The sequence below is a fragment of the Cervus canadensis genome, chromosome 1 (genome assembly GCF_019320065.1).
Source record: "Cervus canadensis isolate Bull #8, Minnesota chromosome 1, ASM1932006v1, whole genome shotgun sequence".
In the NCBI taxonomy this organism is placed as follows: Eukaryota; Metazoa; Chordata; class Mammalia; order Artiodactyla; family Cervidae; genus Cervus; species Cervus canadensis.
Window position 1 is genome coordinate 5,922,243 of NC_057386.1, and position 15,558 is coordinate 5,937,800.

The 15,558-nt window shown below is 56.3% G+C and overlaps 1 protein-coding gene across 1 annotated transcript; it reads right to left on the minus strand.

Annotated features, from left to right (window-relative positions):
* Positions 1-8,253: 8,253 nt before the first annotated feature.
* On the minus strand, positions 8,254-15,533 carry LOC122424666. Its single transcript, XM_043442732.1, has 7 exons — positions 15,411-15,533; positions 15,196-15,315; positions 10,397-10,541; positions 10,219-10,304; positions 9,462-10,162; positions 8,997-9,079; positions 8,254-8,298 (listed from the first exon to the last, which is right to left on the minus strand). The coding sequence occupies exons 1-6, from the start codon at positions 15,531-15,533 to the stop codon at positions 9,007-9,009; spliced, it is 1,248 nt and encodes a 415-aa protein (XP_043298667.1). The 3' UTR covers positions 8,254-8,298; positions 8,997-9,006.
* Positions 15,534-15,558: the final 25 nt, after the last annotated feature.

Genomic DNA, 15,558 nt, shown 5'->3' on the forward strand with positions numbered 1-15,558 from the left:
CCCGGAGAGAGTGCCGGAAAGCCCAGATTCTGTGAAGCTCCCAGACCTTCCTTGTGTCAGCCACACTATGTTAGACTCACCTTGTCCATTCCCCGGCCTCTCTATAAGCTGGCACTGGGGTTCCACAGCACCAGAGCCAGCTTTCCAACCGCTGATCTACCCCAGCAGTGCTGTGATGGGGAAAATCACACCAGCGAGGGGGCCCTGCTACATCCGGTGTCCCCTCCCGCCTCCCTCTTTGCCTCTACAGGTTCATTCCTCTCCGTCTGCTGCTCCATCCACTCCATCCAGGCACCTGGAGGGCAGAGGGGCGCAGGGTGAAGACAAGCAGATCTGCATTCAAAGCTCCTCCACAAAGTAGCAAGGAGGCCGTGGACAAACCACTTAGCTTCTCTCAAAGACTCCTTTTGTTCAATAGTAACTTCAAGACAGTAACAGCACCCACAAGAGAGGTCTGGGGGGACTTCCGAGGTGGTCCAGTGGCCAAGACTCCAAGCTCCCAGTGCTGGGGGCCCAAGTTCCATCCCTGGTCAGGGAACTAGATCCCACATGATGCAGCTAAGAGTTCATGTGTTGCAACTAAAGATCCCGAACACCACAATGAAGATCGAAGATCCGGAGTGCGGAAACTAAGACCCACAGCAGCCAAGTAAATACATGTGTGTGCGTGCGTGCTTAGTCGCATCAGTCGTGTCCGACTCTCTGTGACCCTATGGACCATGGCCCGCCAGGCTCCTCTGTCCACGGGATTCTCCAGGCAAGAATACTGGAGTGGGTTGCCTTTTCCTTCTCCAGGAAGTAAATACATAAGAAAAGCTAAAAACAAGCTAGGTTTGGGAACATCTGGCGACTGCATTTGCAAAGCTCTTAGCATAGAACCAAGCATGAAAGAGATGCCAGTTAAAAGCAGTGATCCTGTCCTGGTGGTCAGAATGCCGTCTGACTCAGGCAGTTTCTGCTTTGCTCACGGCCCGGCAGGCCAGGTATGGATCCAGCAGGTGGCCCTGGCTGCCCACACGTGCTCATGGCTGCAGACCCCCCTCGGTTTTTGCAGAGTCAATGGAATTGGGGATTTTGCTAGAATCGGGGCAAGGAAAACAAGTCACCTTTCTCCTCTTCTGCTGGTGGAGGCAGGTGGGCCCCGGATGCCAGCAGAGCAGCACATCTTCTGCCCGACAGAGGGGACCTGGTCTCTGGGGTGACCAACTTCCAGCTGAAGTGGGAGGAGAGAGAGACAAGGTCGAGAAGGCCAGTCCATTCTCACTGTCTTCCAGAAAAACTCTTTTCCTGTAGAAATTTTGCTTTGAGGTATTGGGGGACCAAGGTGTCAGGAGGATCCCCCAGTGCCCCATTTCTCATGACCTGCCCGATGTCCAGAGTTGCCCTTCACAGAGAGTAACAGGTGCTTGGGTGACTGTCCTAACGGTGAGCTCACTGGCCCGCTTGGGGACCTGGGCTCCCTGCTGTGACACCCAGGGGGATGAATCTGGGCCCCCCTTGCCCTTGACTGGAACTCAGTCCCCGTGTCTGAAAAGATTCTCAGTGGTTCTCGGCTACCTGCAGTGCTGTATGTGTGTGCTCACTCAGTCCTGTCCGGCTCTTCATGACCCCATGGACTGCAGCCCCCCAGGCTCCCCTGTCCTTGGGGCTCTCCAGGCAAGAATACCGGAGCGGGTGGCCACGCCCTCCTCCAGGGGATCTTCCCGACCCAGGGATACAGCCTGAATCTCCTGCAGTGGCAGGCACGTTCTTCACCACTGTGCCCCCTGGGAAGTCATATATCGTTGTTGCTGCTGTTCAGTCGCCCAGTCGTGTCTGACTCTTTATGACCCCATGGACTGCAGCACGCCAGACCTCTCTGCCCCTCACCATCTCCTGAAGTTTGCCCATGTTCATGTCGATTGCATACAGGAAGCCATATATGTGTATATATCCAGAATTGCTGGGTCATATGGTAACTTTAAACATAGGGGCCACATGTTTAATTTTGTTTTTAATTTTTTGGCCTAGCCACACAGCATGCAAGATCTTAGTTCCTTGACCAGGGATCGAACCCATGCCTCCTACAGTGAAAGCGTAGAGTCTTAACCACTGGACCACCTGGGAGGTCCTGACGTTTAACTTTTTTAGAAACTGCCAACCTCTTTTCTCAAATGGCTGCACCATTAACACTCTGGAAGAGTAATATAAAGAGGAATTATTAGAAAAATGAAATTTAAATAACTTACCAAAAGAAATCTAATTTCTATTACTATTAAATCATCAGCCATAAAATGTCTTTGTCAACTGCTGTGAAAGTTTCTACACGCATCCTCTCAAGGTCTGCACTTACTTGCTGGTGGACAAGTAAGGGAATGTTCTCAAACCTGCACCAGCCACAGATGACCCTTGTCTCGTGGCCACACTGTCCCCAGGTGTCCTCACGGCCCCCTCCCATGTAACTGAAGGTCCTAAGCCAGAACGTCTCTTGGCATGAAAAGAAGAGCCTTTAATTATCATGCCAGGAGACGAGGCATCCACCTGGCCAGTGAGGATGTGTGGTCCCTCAAACAAAGGACCTCGGCCACAGGGAGGCTCTACAGAAAGGACACGAGAAGACGGACAGACAAGAAGATGACGAGCACTAGATCATCATCTAGGTCCGAGCAATGGGCCCCCTCCCTGGGGACCGGCTGCTCCTCTCCTGGCCCTCAGCCTGTCACCCTCCGGGGAAGCCTCACTGCTGCCATTTTCTCTAAGGGGAGAAGGCGTCACCCTGCAGAGTCACCTCCTGGGCAGGTGGCCTTCCTCAAGTCTCATCTATACCGCTGTTTGTCTGGGATGTTGGCCCCAACGGGTTTCAACAGCTGTGGCCAAGTTTTCAGGACCATGGACAACACAATGCCAGCGAAGAGGTGCTCCCTGGAGGCCCCTCACTTCAGATGGGGACAGGATTGGACCATGTCCTTTAAGAGTCCTGCAGACTCTCTACCCGAACTGAGTTACTCTCTGTACCCTCAGCGCCCAGCCTGGCAAACACTCCATGAGCCAAAGCATCGTGGCTTCTCGGGGGCTGGCGGGAGCCAGGAAGGCAGCCAGGGAGTCATCTTTCCCTGATAAAAACTGGAGAAAGGAGCCATGAGAAGCAACAACTGTAAAGCCAGTGGCTCCCTGTGTTCCTGGGCTACAGAGCGGCAGGGTCGCTCTGGGACTGGGATTTGTGATTCCTGGTTGAATGCCAGGTTTAATGGGCATGCTAGGGGAAAATGTTTTTTCGTGAGCGGTATATGTCTCCCTGGTGTCTGCAGTGGTAATTTCTTCCGTGGGACAATCTCTCCCTTACATGCTCCTGGCCAATAGTGGGAGGGGCTCTGGACAGGGGTCTGATAAGTAGATAGACTGCCACAAGTTATTTTAGGGTAAGGGTCCAACAGGCATCTTGCATTTCTTGCATCAGGTCAAAAGGTCAGACTCCAGCCAGGCTGAGACATGCATAAGTCACACTTCCTGCACGGCCTCCACAATCCATTTCAGAGAGCTCTCTTAGCAATGCTGACTCCATATTTATTTTTCCTTTCCCAGCATCCGCACTATTTACTGACATTTGGGGCCAGATCACCCGGAGTCCATCCTGTGCCCTGGAGGGTGTGGAACAGCACCCCCAGTCCCTACTCACTCTCCTCCCAGGTTGTGACCCCCAAGATGTCTCCAGTCACTGCCCAGGATCCCTGGGGGTGGGGAGAACAGATCCTCCCACCTCGAGAATCAGTGGGTTAGCCAGCTGATAAGGAGTACTGCCCCGTGGCCAACAAGGCAGAGAATGGAGGATTCAGTGTGCTGGCCCAGGGGTCCTGGCAGAGATGCTTAAATCGTACCAGAGGCAGGGGGATAACATGTAGCTCAGGAGACCCCAGCAGCTGTCAGCATCTCCCAGGGTTAAACAGGAACTCAGGAATTCACAGGAGGTCAGCCTCAGGAAGCTGATGGCCCTGAGTGACCTCAAACCTAAGGCAGAATTCACCCTTTGACCCATGGAGGTAAGAGGAAGACACCACTTGCTGGAGTCTTCCTATGGCTGGGATCGGATTTCAATTAAAGTGATTAGCACTGTTTGTTTAGACTCCACAGCTGCCTACAACCCACCTGGCCTTACTGTGAGTTCAGAGAAATCAAGGAGGGGCATGGGGGGAGGGGAGGCGATTCAGCCCAAATTGAAAATGTCCTCCTGTAATTACGAGATTGGAGAATATCCACTGAGGGGATCAATAATGGGAAATCTAAGTACCACTGTGCACCGAGATTACAGTTTTCCAATCGCTCCATCTTGGATTTTAATTTTCTCTCCCATCATCACGTCGCCATAAGTGGAGATCACACACAGTCTAACATCCCAGCTTGAGAGAGGTGGGCCGGGAGGCAGGACCAAAGCAGTGTTAGTCCCGATACGCTGGACTGTCTGCATGAAATCTTTATGGCCGCATAGCAAGTTACTCCAAATGTAGTGGCTTTGAACAAAACATGTTTATGACACTAAAGTTTCTGTGGGTCAGGAGTCTGATCACAGTCTAGCTGGGGCCTCTGCTGGGGTCTCACCAGGCTGCACTCTAGGTGTGGCTGGGACTGGGGTCTCCTCGGAGGCTTGGAGTCCCCTGGCAAACACACATGGTTCTTTGTAGGATCCATTTTTCCTGACAGCAATAGAATTCCTGGCAGCTTGCTTCTTCAAAATCCAGCAGGAAAGGGGGGGGGGTGCGCCTCTGATTTCTGGTCCCTCTCCCTGATTAAATCAGGACCACCAGGATAATCTCCATTGTGATTAACTCAACCGTTAACTGTTTAGGGACCTTAATGACATCTGCAAAACTCCTTTGCCTTTGCCATATACTCTGGGTGAGAAGCAAGTTAGAGGCCCCACCCGCACTCAAGGGAGGGGAATTTTGAAGGCTGTGGGTCACTGGAGGTCATCTGAGAATCCTGCCCCTCATACCTCCCCTTGGCATGCCTCGCCAAGCTCTCCTCCCCCAAAGGCACAGAATCAGGCCGTGGGAGAGTGACACAGCCTGGTGGACCCAGCAGCCAGCCATGACTGAGAGCCTCCCCACTTGGGGGAGGAAATGGAGAAAGCAATCACAGATCTGACACAATCTGGCTCTGGCGCTTGTCTCCCGGTCTCTGGTCTTCTCGGCGTCCCAAGCCCCTGCCAGGATTCCTGGCTGCCCTGACCTGGGAGCCCTGACTAGCTACCTTCCTTCTTCCAGGCTGCTGAATACAGGAAGAGATGCAGGGAGCTCCTCCAGGCTGGATGAGGACAGGGACCCGGGATTTGGGAACCCAGTCAGCATTCTAACAATTCCCTCACATTACTGCTCCTCACACACCTCCTCCATCCTTCAGCACCCAGGGTGAATCTCGGACAACCCTGCTCAGTGCCAGCCTCCATAATTTGCATCGTACTGATCTGCCCTTGATTCTTATGTTGGAGTCTCTCTTTCATGGTGGTGCATATATTACTTAGGGTTAGTTTCAGCTAAGCACTGAAGCCTAAAATAACAGGATCAAATGTTAGAGATTCATTTCTCTCTCCCACTGCAATCTAGATGTTAGCAACCCAGGACTGGACCAGAAGATCTGTTCTACAGAGTCCTCAAAAGACTCAGTCTATCCTGTTGCTCCAAACTGGCTGGCTTCAAAGTCTTAGACGGCTTCTCCAGCTCCAGCCATCAGCCCCACAGTTCAGCCAATAGGAAAGAGGAAGGGGAGGAGAAGGGCACGCCCCCTCCCCTTACACTATTTCTCCTTACACCCTGTTGGCTATAAATTAGTCACATGGCCACAGATAACTGTATGGAATGCTGAAATGTGTTGTTTTTATCTGAATAGCTCTGTATCAAGGAAGAATGGTGAAGGGATGGATAAGAAGATTTCTGGAAATCTCTGTTCTAACGTCCCTGTCCCTCTTGTGCAGTCTACAGTATGGGATGTTTCTTTTTGTATCTGCATCTTTACCCACCCCTTCAATAGCCAAGCCGGGATTCTATACCCATTGATTCTTTCATTGAACACATTGTCCATCTACGCATTTATTCACCGGTTCATTCATTCATTCCCCAACAAATTCTCTCCCTGAGTGCTGGGCGCGTGGTCAGGACTCAGGAATATGGAGAGGGTAACACACACCCTGCGTTCAAGGTGGTTTACAAATGAGTAGGGAAAACAGCCAAGGAAATGAAGCATTTTAACACCCTGTCATAGGTGCTATGAGATTGTGCAAAGATTGCCCTGCAGACACCATCTGGGGCTGCACTCAAGATTTCCAGAGGGGGATGACACCCCATCTGAGGCTTAGGAAAAACAAACTTTATCAGGGAGCAGAAGGAGCTGGCGTGCCAGACCAAGGGAAGGCAGAACGAAGCTGTGCCCTGTCCGTGGTGCTGACCCCCGGCCCAGCCAGGAGCCCCCGAAGTGAGGCAAGCGGGGCCTGCTTCCCACGTCTCAGTCACTCTGGGCGGGCAGGTGGGTGGCAGTGGCGTGCCACTTAGCTGCGCACTTCATTTTCGTAACGACCTTCCCGTCTCCCCTCTCAGTCTTGCTTGTCAGCCTGTGACCATTAAAATCCTCATTAGCAAACGAGATTTGGATGGACTCATTAAGATGAGGGATGGGCCCGCGGCACAGCTGGCTGGGGGAGCCAGAGCGCGCCTTCTCCCTCTCTGTTGGGAAAGTGCACCTCGCATGCTATGCACCCCTCCCCAGGTCCAGTACCAGGCTCGAACAGACCCCCCTTGGGTTGTTTGGGGGACCAGCCTAAGGGGAGGCCAGGCCGCAGTAGACCACAAAGAGCCTAGAGCTGCTGACTCACCCGCCCGCCCAAAGCACCCAATCAAGCCTGGGCTTCTGCCAGTTCAGACTGAAGCTCAACCTCCCGAACATGACATTCAAAACCCCTCCCAGGGACTTCCCTGGTGGTTAAGAATCCGCCTGCCAATGCAGGGGACACAGGCTCTATACCTGGTCCGGGAAGATCCCAAAAGCTTCAGGGCAGCTAAGTCCATGTACCACAACTACTGAAGCCTGTGGGTCCTGGAGTCCTTGCTCTGCAAAAAGAGAAGGCACCGCAGTGAGAAGCCCGCATACCGCAGTGGGAAGCCTGAGAAAGCCCAGGCACAGCAACGAAGACCCAGCGCAGCCAAAAAATAAAAATAGGAAAAACATTTAAAAACCCTCCCAACCCCACCTTGCTCCTCTTCTCCTGTCCTCTCCACATGGCTCCTGCATTTAGGTGATGACCTGCTGACCTCATGGGTGGTCTCCTCGAATTGGCTCCGACCAGTTCACGGGAACCGGAACTGTTCGCTCCACATTCAAATGCTGACATCACGTCAGCAGCCTGAAATGACCATGGTGGGAGGACTAACACCGTGGGAATGAGCACATGCTACAGATGAATGGCTGACTTCTAATTTAGGTCAGGAAGCCAGACTTTAATCACTTGCCAGCACGCCCCTGTAGGAAGGCCCCAGGGCGTGTCGGCCACTTGCACATCAGCCCATCTCTGCGTGGGCTGTTCCCTCTGCCAGGCTGCCCCCACTCCCTGGGATGCCCCTTCTGTCTCTCTTCTCTGCCTGGTGAGACCCCAGGAAGATCCCAACCCCCTCCCCCGTGCCTCTCCAGTGCAGGGATCCTGTGCCCAACCTGGATTTCTCACCTTGTCTTCTATCCTAGGGGTCCTTTGGGTCCCAAAGTGCAAACCAATTCAAAGCAGCTTCAAGAAAAGGTAGAAATACGTGTGTGGGGAGAGGTGAACGTCACAGGACCTGGGGGAGAAAGTTAAGCTGCTGTCACAGCCGCAAGGAAGGTGTCCACCAGCTCCTCTTTCTCTAAAGCTCCAGTCCTGACTCCAGCGTTCATGCACCCATCTTGGCTTCTCCGGACGAGGCTCCTCAGACCCCTGGTTTGCGTGAAACCCCAGATGATCAGCCACAAAACAAATCAGAGGCTCTAAGCTCTGGCTCCAAACCCAGGATTGTCCCAGCTTGGCCCGATCCTCCGAAGGCCATGGGGCAGGGTCACATTGCCATGGGGAAGGGGGAGCAACGTGGCTGCTGTCTCTTTAGCCAGGAGCTGTGGGGCCAACTCAGAGCCAAGAAACTGGCCCACCTCACAGACTAGAGGTCAAGCCCATGAGGACAGAAAATGTGTTTACTCATTTCGAGACGCCCCCAGTCCCAGCACAGAGCAGGCGCCCAATACATATTTGTAAATTCAAGCAATCACCTCATTCTGAATCCTTCTCTCAGCAACCTGTGACCCACTTGGTCCCTGGAGAGGGAGGCGAAGGGCTTTGAGGAATTCAATGGGAAAATGCTCCAAGCTCAAGTAACGAGGCATCCTTTTCCTTCAGTTTCTGGCTGCGTGACCTTGAGCAAGTGGCTTAACATTTCTGGGCTTCAAGGACCTCACTCACAACACAAGGACTGTGATCCCGCCTAATGCAGGATTGTGGTGAGGACGGTGGGACATGGAGGTCCCACAGCAGCTGGCGTGGCACCTGAAACTGCATGTGTCTGTGTGTGTCTGTGTGAGTGTGTGTGTTAGCCACTCAGTCGTGTCTGCCTCTTGGTAGCCCCCTGGACTGTAGCCCGCCAGGCTCCTCTGTCCATGGGATTCTCCAGGCAAGAATCCTGGAGGGGGCTGCCATGCCCTCCTCCAGGGGATCTTCCCTACCCAGGGGTAGAACCCGGTCTCCTGCACCGAAGGCAGAGTCTTTACCACCAAGCCACCAGGAAGCCCCTGGAGCTTCTGTCCTGATCTACCCTGAACCCACAGAACAGCGTCCCCCACCGCTCTCCCATTAGGCTTCCTCTCCAGGTCTGATGTGACTCCAGCCAGCCGCACACAGCGCCTCTTCCAACCCCACTGGGGCCCTGCTCCCAGAGAGGTAAGTCCGTGTGGACACCCAAGCGCAGCCACTCCTGTCTACTCCCGCCCCTGCCCCCAGGTATCCCCCAAGACCTCACCTGCCGTCCTTCACAAGCCAGCTACAGCTGTCCTCCTCCACCAACAGGACAGCAGTCTGCCCCGCAAGGGCTGAGGGGGAATTCTGAACAGGAAAGAAGGAAGCAGAATTGGGGAGACCCAACTGCCCTTCGGCCTTCCCCCCCCCCCCTCCGCTTTCTATCACTCTCCGTCTGGGAGGCGAACTTTCCAGAGACCACAGGCTACCTCTCGGGGAGGGATGTGTCCTGCTCAGTCATGTCTGACTCATGGCAGCCCCACCCCATGGACTGCAGCCCACCAGGCTCCTCTCTCCATGGAGTTCTCCAGGCAAGACTACCGGAGTGAGTAGCCTTGTCCAGGGGATCTTCCCCACCCAGGGATCGAACCTGCATCTCCTGAGTCTCCTGCATTGGCGGGCGGATTCTTTACCCAGGTAGAACCACCTGGGAAGCCCAGGGGGAGGATGAGAGCAGAGCCCATGTTACCTTACAGGTGATCCAGAGAGCAGGTGGAAGGAAGGCGGGGCGGGCAGGGTTGTTCCTTGGAGTTGGAGAACGTGGGGAGCAGCCAGAGCCGCCCTTTCCCGAGCCTCAGCCAGGAAGGAGGCTGGTCGGGGCCACTTCTGACTCCATCCTTCCGGCTCCAAAGGTGCTGCGACTTTCGCCACGTGGGAGGCCTCCAGCGGCTCACCAGCCTTTGTGAGGAAGTCAAGGAGACCGTGGCAAAGGTTTCTCACCAGGGAGACCCGGGACAGTTCGCTCCTTCTCGCTCCCAAGCAGGCAGCGCGCCTCCCTGACCCCTGGGATGGAGCCGAGATTCGCACAAATCTTTTTTCCAAACTGGCACACACCAGAGAAGGAGACGGGAAGGACAGGGACTCAGAGACCCAGCTGTGGCTCTGAAGTCTGGGGCTGAGGGCCTCCCCGGCCGTGTCCAGCTTCCTCTTCTCCCAACTCCGGCTTCCTCCGCGGGACCCTCTCCGCTGGCGCACGCGCGCTCGGGGGCAGGGAGCCGCGCAGCCTCGCGTCCTCGCGGTCCCCTGACCCCTCGGGGCCCTGCTTCCAGCCGCACGGCGGCCTCGAGCACCCTCCTTAATCGCCTCGCCTTGGGAGGCAGTGCAGCTCTCCGTAATTGCTTCTGGAAACGCGGTCACCAGTTTAATTGGTAGAACGTGTCCTGGGCGATGCTACCCGGGGAAGCAGCCTCGGGCCTACCTGTTTTTCGGGTGGGCGGGAGGCTCACCGGCCAGGGCGCGTCTGCGCCTGTGGATGCCAGCCTGAACCTGCAGACGTGGCGGGGCTTCCGGGGACCAGGGAGTGCGGAGGACCCTGGGATGAGGGGCGGGACAGACGGGAGCAGGCTGAGCCCAGGGACTCCTCTGCCTCGGAACCACGGAGGAGCCAGACGGCGAGGCGATCACACCGGGTCACGGGGCCCCCGGAGGGCTGCCGTCCACGGGCTCCCGGCGCCGTGAGGACAGGCCGGCTGGCCCCTCCAGGTCGGAACTCCACCCTGCTCCGGGTCCCGTAGACCATGACCCTGTGGGGGTCGGCCAGTGGGGTGCTCTGGGGGGAGATGGGAGGGAGGAGAAGAGGGAGACGTGGAGAGAAGGCAGGATGGGGGGGAGAGACCGCGAGCCTCCCCGAGAGGCTGCAGAGGGTTGAGCGCGTCCTTCGGCGGGAGGTGCCGCCCTGTCAGTGGGGCGCCCGCCCCGACCACAGACTGTCCGCGGTCAGCTGGGGCGCCCCTGCCACACTCTGGGCCAGGGGCCGGTCTCCCTCTCAGTTCCCTGCGCCTGCTGCCCACACCTGCTTAAAACCAGCCCCGAGGTGAAAACGACCCTCCAGTCATTGCTGTGCTGTTTCCAGTCGGGGTCTGGAAGCATCCAGAGGGCAGTGGGGGCCAACTGTTGGTGAGAAGTGACCCCGTCCTGGAGGCAGCACCATCCTGCCCCCTCCCCACACGTCGATGTGGGGTCGGCTCTGGTTTTCTTCTCAGCTGGCCCACCCTGGGCAGGTGAACCCTTCGGGGAGGGTGGGTGCACCGGGCTTCCTGCAGGAGGGGAGGGGGGGCCCTTCACACACACACACACACACACACACACCCCATGCACACGTCTTCCCCAGGGCTCCTAAGTCCTGAGCCAGCTAGTTCTGGGAAGGACATACAGACCACCCAGGCTCCCCGACGGGGGTCACCTCCAAGGAGGGGGTGATGCAGGCAGCCCTTGGGGCTCCTGTAAGGAGGGGGTAGGAGGCCAGAGACTCTGAGGTTGAGGGGAAAGCAGGCACCCAGCGGGCAGGTCCATGGAGCTCCCCACCAACCCAAAGACCCCCACACCCCCCGAGGCTCAAAGGTTATCATTCACTGCATCTGGCTTCCCCCACCCCCACCCCCCAGTCTAGCCCAGCCTCCACCACCCGCTCATACTAGAGGCCCCCACGCTCTCCCCTCTCCCCCACCATGAAGCCCACCTGGCAGAGGGGGCCAAGGCCCGGCCACCCCGATGATAAGGGTCTCCAGTCAGTCACACCCAGGATGCTCTCCCAGTCTGGTGATTAATGGACTTTAATTTTCCCAGCACCTCAGTCATGCCCCCTCTTTCCCTCTGGTTTGTCAGGGCGTTTGTCTCCCACCCCTGCAGTCCTTCTCTCCCTCCCCCCTTCTTTTAATTTGAAGCATCTGTCTGGAGCATCCTGAGATGGGGCTGTCTGCAATACTGAATGCATTACATTGCTGACAGCTCTATTGATTTTCTCTCTCCCGCTGCATAATGCAAGATATATACAAGCCGATAGGCCGGGCCCCCGTCCCTTACTCTGAAGGGCCTGTGCCCTTTTTTCTTCCTCTCTCTCATGCGCCCCTCATCCTTGGCATCCCTTACGCTCAGGATGGATCCTCCTCTGCCCTGATATTATTTTCCTCGCTGCTGGTGGATGCTGTCTAATCCATCGTTTTTACGGTAGCAGGTTGGACACCATGGAAGCTGTTCACGGTGTAAAGCGGGGGGTGGAGGCAGGGGAATTGAGGAAGTGGCATCTGTCACACTGGCTGGGTCCCCTCTGGGCACCAAGCGGGTTTCCCCAGGGGTCCTGCCTCACCCAGGTCCGGGGCCACCCCAGCGCACCCCCTCTTCTCCGGGTTGTAGTGCTCCAGATCCACTGGCAACTCTTACTTTCTTGGCTATGCTGGGTCTTCCTTGCTGTGGGGGCTTTCCTCGAGTTGAGGCTCGCAGGCTTCTCATTGCGGTGGCTTCTCTGGTTTCAGAGCACGGGCTCTAGGGCATTTGGGCGTCAATAGCTGTGGCTTGTGGACTCCGTAGTTGTGGCTCCTGGGCTCCAGGACACAGGCTCAGTAGTTGTGGCACACGGGCTTGGTAGCTCCGTGGCATGTGGGATCTTCCCAGACCAGGGATCGAACCCATGTCTTCTGCTTTGGCAGGCAGATTCTTTCCCACTGAGCCACCCAGGAGGCCCCACTGGCAACTCTTGGCTTACACTCAGTTCACAGCCCCAGAGCCAGCTGCTAGGCTAAGAACTTGCTATTGTGGTCTCCGCTGCCGACAGTTGTGTGGACTCCACCCGCTCAGCACAGGGACTGGGAAGTCTTAGAAGGATTCACATCCCTCCTCAACAGAGACTGAGGCTCAGAGATGCCAGGAGACTGGTTCAAGGTCTCTCAGTCAGACATAGGATTTCAATCCAAGACTCTCCATCTCCAGGGACAGTTTTCCTCAAATACTATCGCAGCACTTCCTCCAGGAAGACCTCCTGGATTGAGGCCACCCAGTCTCATTGCTTCTTTTGCTATTACTGCTCATTGCTGTTCTTGTCCCCCCCTGGAACATATTTGCGGTGAAGGTTTGCTCTTGCTGGCAGGCTGCTGAGCGTGTTGGGTGGGTTCTCTCAGCTGTGAATGGGCATCATCGTAACTTCCTCCTGGAGGGTTTCCCTGAGCCCAGCCCATCCCCAGCCTGGATTAGGCTCCCACGGTCCCCATCTGGTCCCCCCGTGAACGAGAAGCACTTACTGCCTTATCTGTGCCTCTCCTGCTAGTCTGTGAGTTTCTGGAGATGGAGACAGAGACGCAGACCGGATCTTATTTCTGTGTCTTCACCACCTGCCTGAAGGAGCTGACAGAAGGAGCTCTCTAAAAATGGGTTGAATCCATTTAATCAGTCAATGAGCTGTCTGGGCAGGTGGGCGTCTGCTCCCTTAAAGGCCCCTTAACAACAAGCTCCCCGGGAGCCTTTTCTGCCTCCTGCCTCCACCCCTCCCTCACCAGACCCCATACTCAGACAAGGACCCCCACTGGAAATGGTCCTCCCGCTGCTGAAGAAGAGAGCACCATTCCTAAGGGCCAGGGCTCCTGGCCGATGGGCCTGCACGTGCTCCTGTGACTGACTACCTGCCCACACCCGTCCTTGCCGGCCGGCCAGAGACCCACACAGAAGCAGCAGAGGAAGATGCTGGGCCTTTGAACATCCCAGGGCAAGGGCCAGGTACCAATGAGCAATGGCCACTGGGTGCAAAGACAGTGGCCTGAGCACAGGGGTACCTGGCCACAGGTGCAGGACAGGCATCACTATAGTAAAGAATGTCCTCTTGGTTTCTGGTCCAGTGGCTCTCAATGTGGAGCGATTTTTTTGCTCCCCAGGGACACATGGCCATGTCTGGAGATGCACTTGTCTGTCACAGGGGTGAGGGTCCGGCATCTGGCAGGTAGAGGCCAGGGAGAACCGAACATGCTACGTGTTCAGAACTGCTCCCCACCCGCACCCCACCCGCAAAGAAAGGAGAATGACCTGGTCCAAAAGTCAGCAGTCTGAGTTTGAGAAACCCTGTTCCAGTCTGACCAGCCATGCCTTATGACTTTTAGCACACCAGCTGGGAGAATATTAAACCTCCATCTCCGGGGCCGGGGATGGGGGGTTGGGGGCGGGAGGACCTGAGGTTACTCTTTGAGGGTGGAGGAGGGGAGAACCCTGCATCCCTTTAGCCACCTCTGGTCCACGCCCCCCACCCCCCATAAAAGCACCAGCCCCGTGCCCACACCCTGCCTCTTTCCCTCCCTCCGCGTCCTTTCCCCAAGTAACCAAATTCAGCCAGAGGCACCCTACCCTCTCCCCTCGGGGCTGAAAACCTTTAAGGTTTAATAAACAACCCCCAGCCAGGATGGTTTAAAGGCCAGCCCTGCCGGCAGCTGACGGCGTGGGCCTCTTGGGGGCCTCTTAGAAATTATATGAGATGGTAGATATGAGAGCACCCCGTCAGGTATGAAATACCATACAAATATTACCTCTAATTTATGTACGTGTTCTCAGTCGGAGGTTTTAGGATTCAAGGCAGACAACGGCCGGTTCCGTCCCTTTCTATTTCCAGTCACAGCCTCAGCACCCTCGTGTGGCCACTGGTGGGAACTACACCCAGGGCTGGGCGGCGATTTTCCGACCCTGGGGGAGGCAGGCAAGATGGTTCTGATTCTCACTGTCCCATTGGGGCGTCACAGCAGCCCCGTGAGAGAGGAGAGGGAGGTAGTGATCCCACACACACACACACTCCCTGCTTTAGAACAAGCGAAGGAGACGGGACTGCAAGTAGGCACGGGTTTTTGCAGAGTGATGTCCGCCGTGGACAAGCCCAGCCTTGCAGAGCAGCGTCGAGTTGGAACGGCCATTGAGGGATGCCCCCCTCCTCCCCGCCCCGCTCCTCCTGCCTCCCGGCTCCAACAGAAACCATGAACTCCCCCACGGGCACCCCCAGGAGGACCGTCGTGCCTGCGGGCACAGCCCTTGCTGTTCGGGACTCGGGTTGGGTGAAACACCAAATCCCACCAAGCCTGGTTATTCCAGTCCAGGGCCTGGCACAGAAAAAGAGTTCGCGCATGCGTGCTCAGTTGCTCAGGCGTGTCCAACTCTTTGAGACCCCACGGACGGTAGTCCTCCGCAGGCTCCTCTGTCCGTGGGATTTCCCAGGCAAGAATACTGGAGTGGGTTGTCATTCCCTTGTCCGAGGGATCTTCCCGACCCAGGGATCGAACCCATGCCTCCTGCGGCTCCTGCATTGACAGGCAGATTCTTTATCACTGAGCCACCGGGGAAGACCCATTAAACATAGTTTGAATGAATGGAGTGAATTGGAGGAGAGAAAATATAGAGGCCTAGGAAGGTCTTTCAGGCCCTCGGGCCACGCCCTGTGTCATAAGCGCCCTCCGCCAAACCGTGAGGTCTCTGCTGATTTCTTGGCCAGTCCAGGTCTCCTTCCGATGTGCCCTGGAAGCTGGAGGCTGGAAGCATCTAAATTGGGCAGCCCTCAGGGGTGGCTGGGGCCGGCAGGATGACTGGAGAGGGGGGAAGGGCGTGGGGATGCCGGGGGGAGGGGGGCAAGGAGAGAAGATGAAGGCTTCCTGCAGCTCTGGACGCGCCCTCTGCCCACCTTCAGCCTTCCGACCAAACAGCCGCCCCCCACCCCTCCGCTGAGACCCTCCTCCCTGGCCGTCGGATACTGACAGTAGCCCTCCTCATTGCCACGGCCACCGTCTTGGACCTTCCAACCCATCCTCCACGCTTCATAGCCAGAGTGA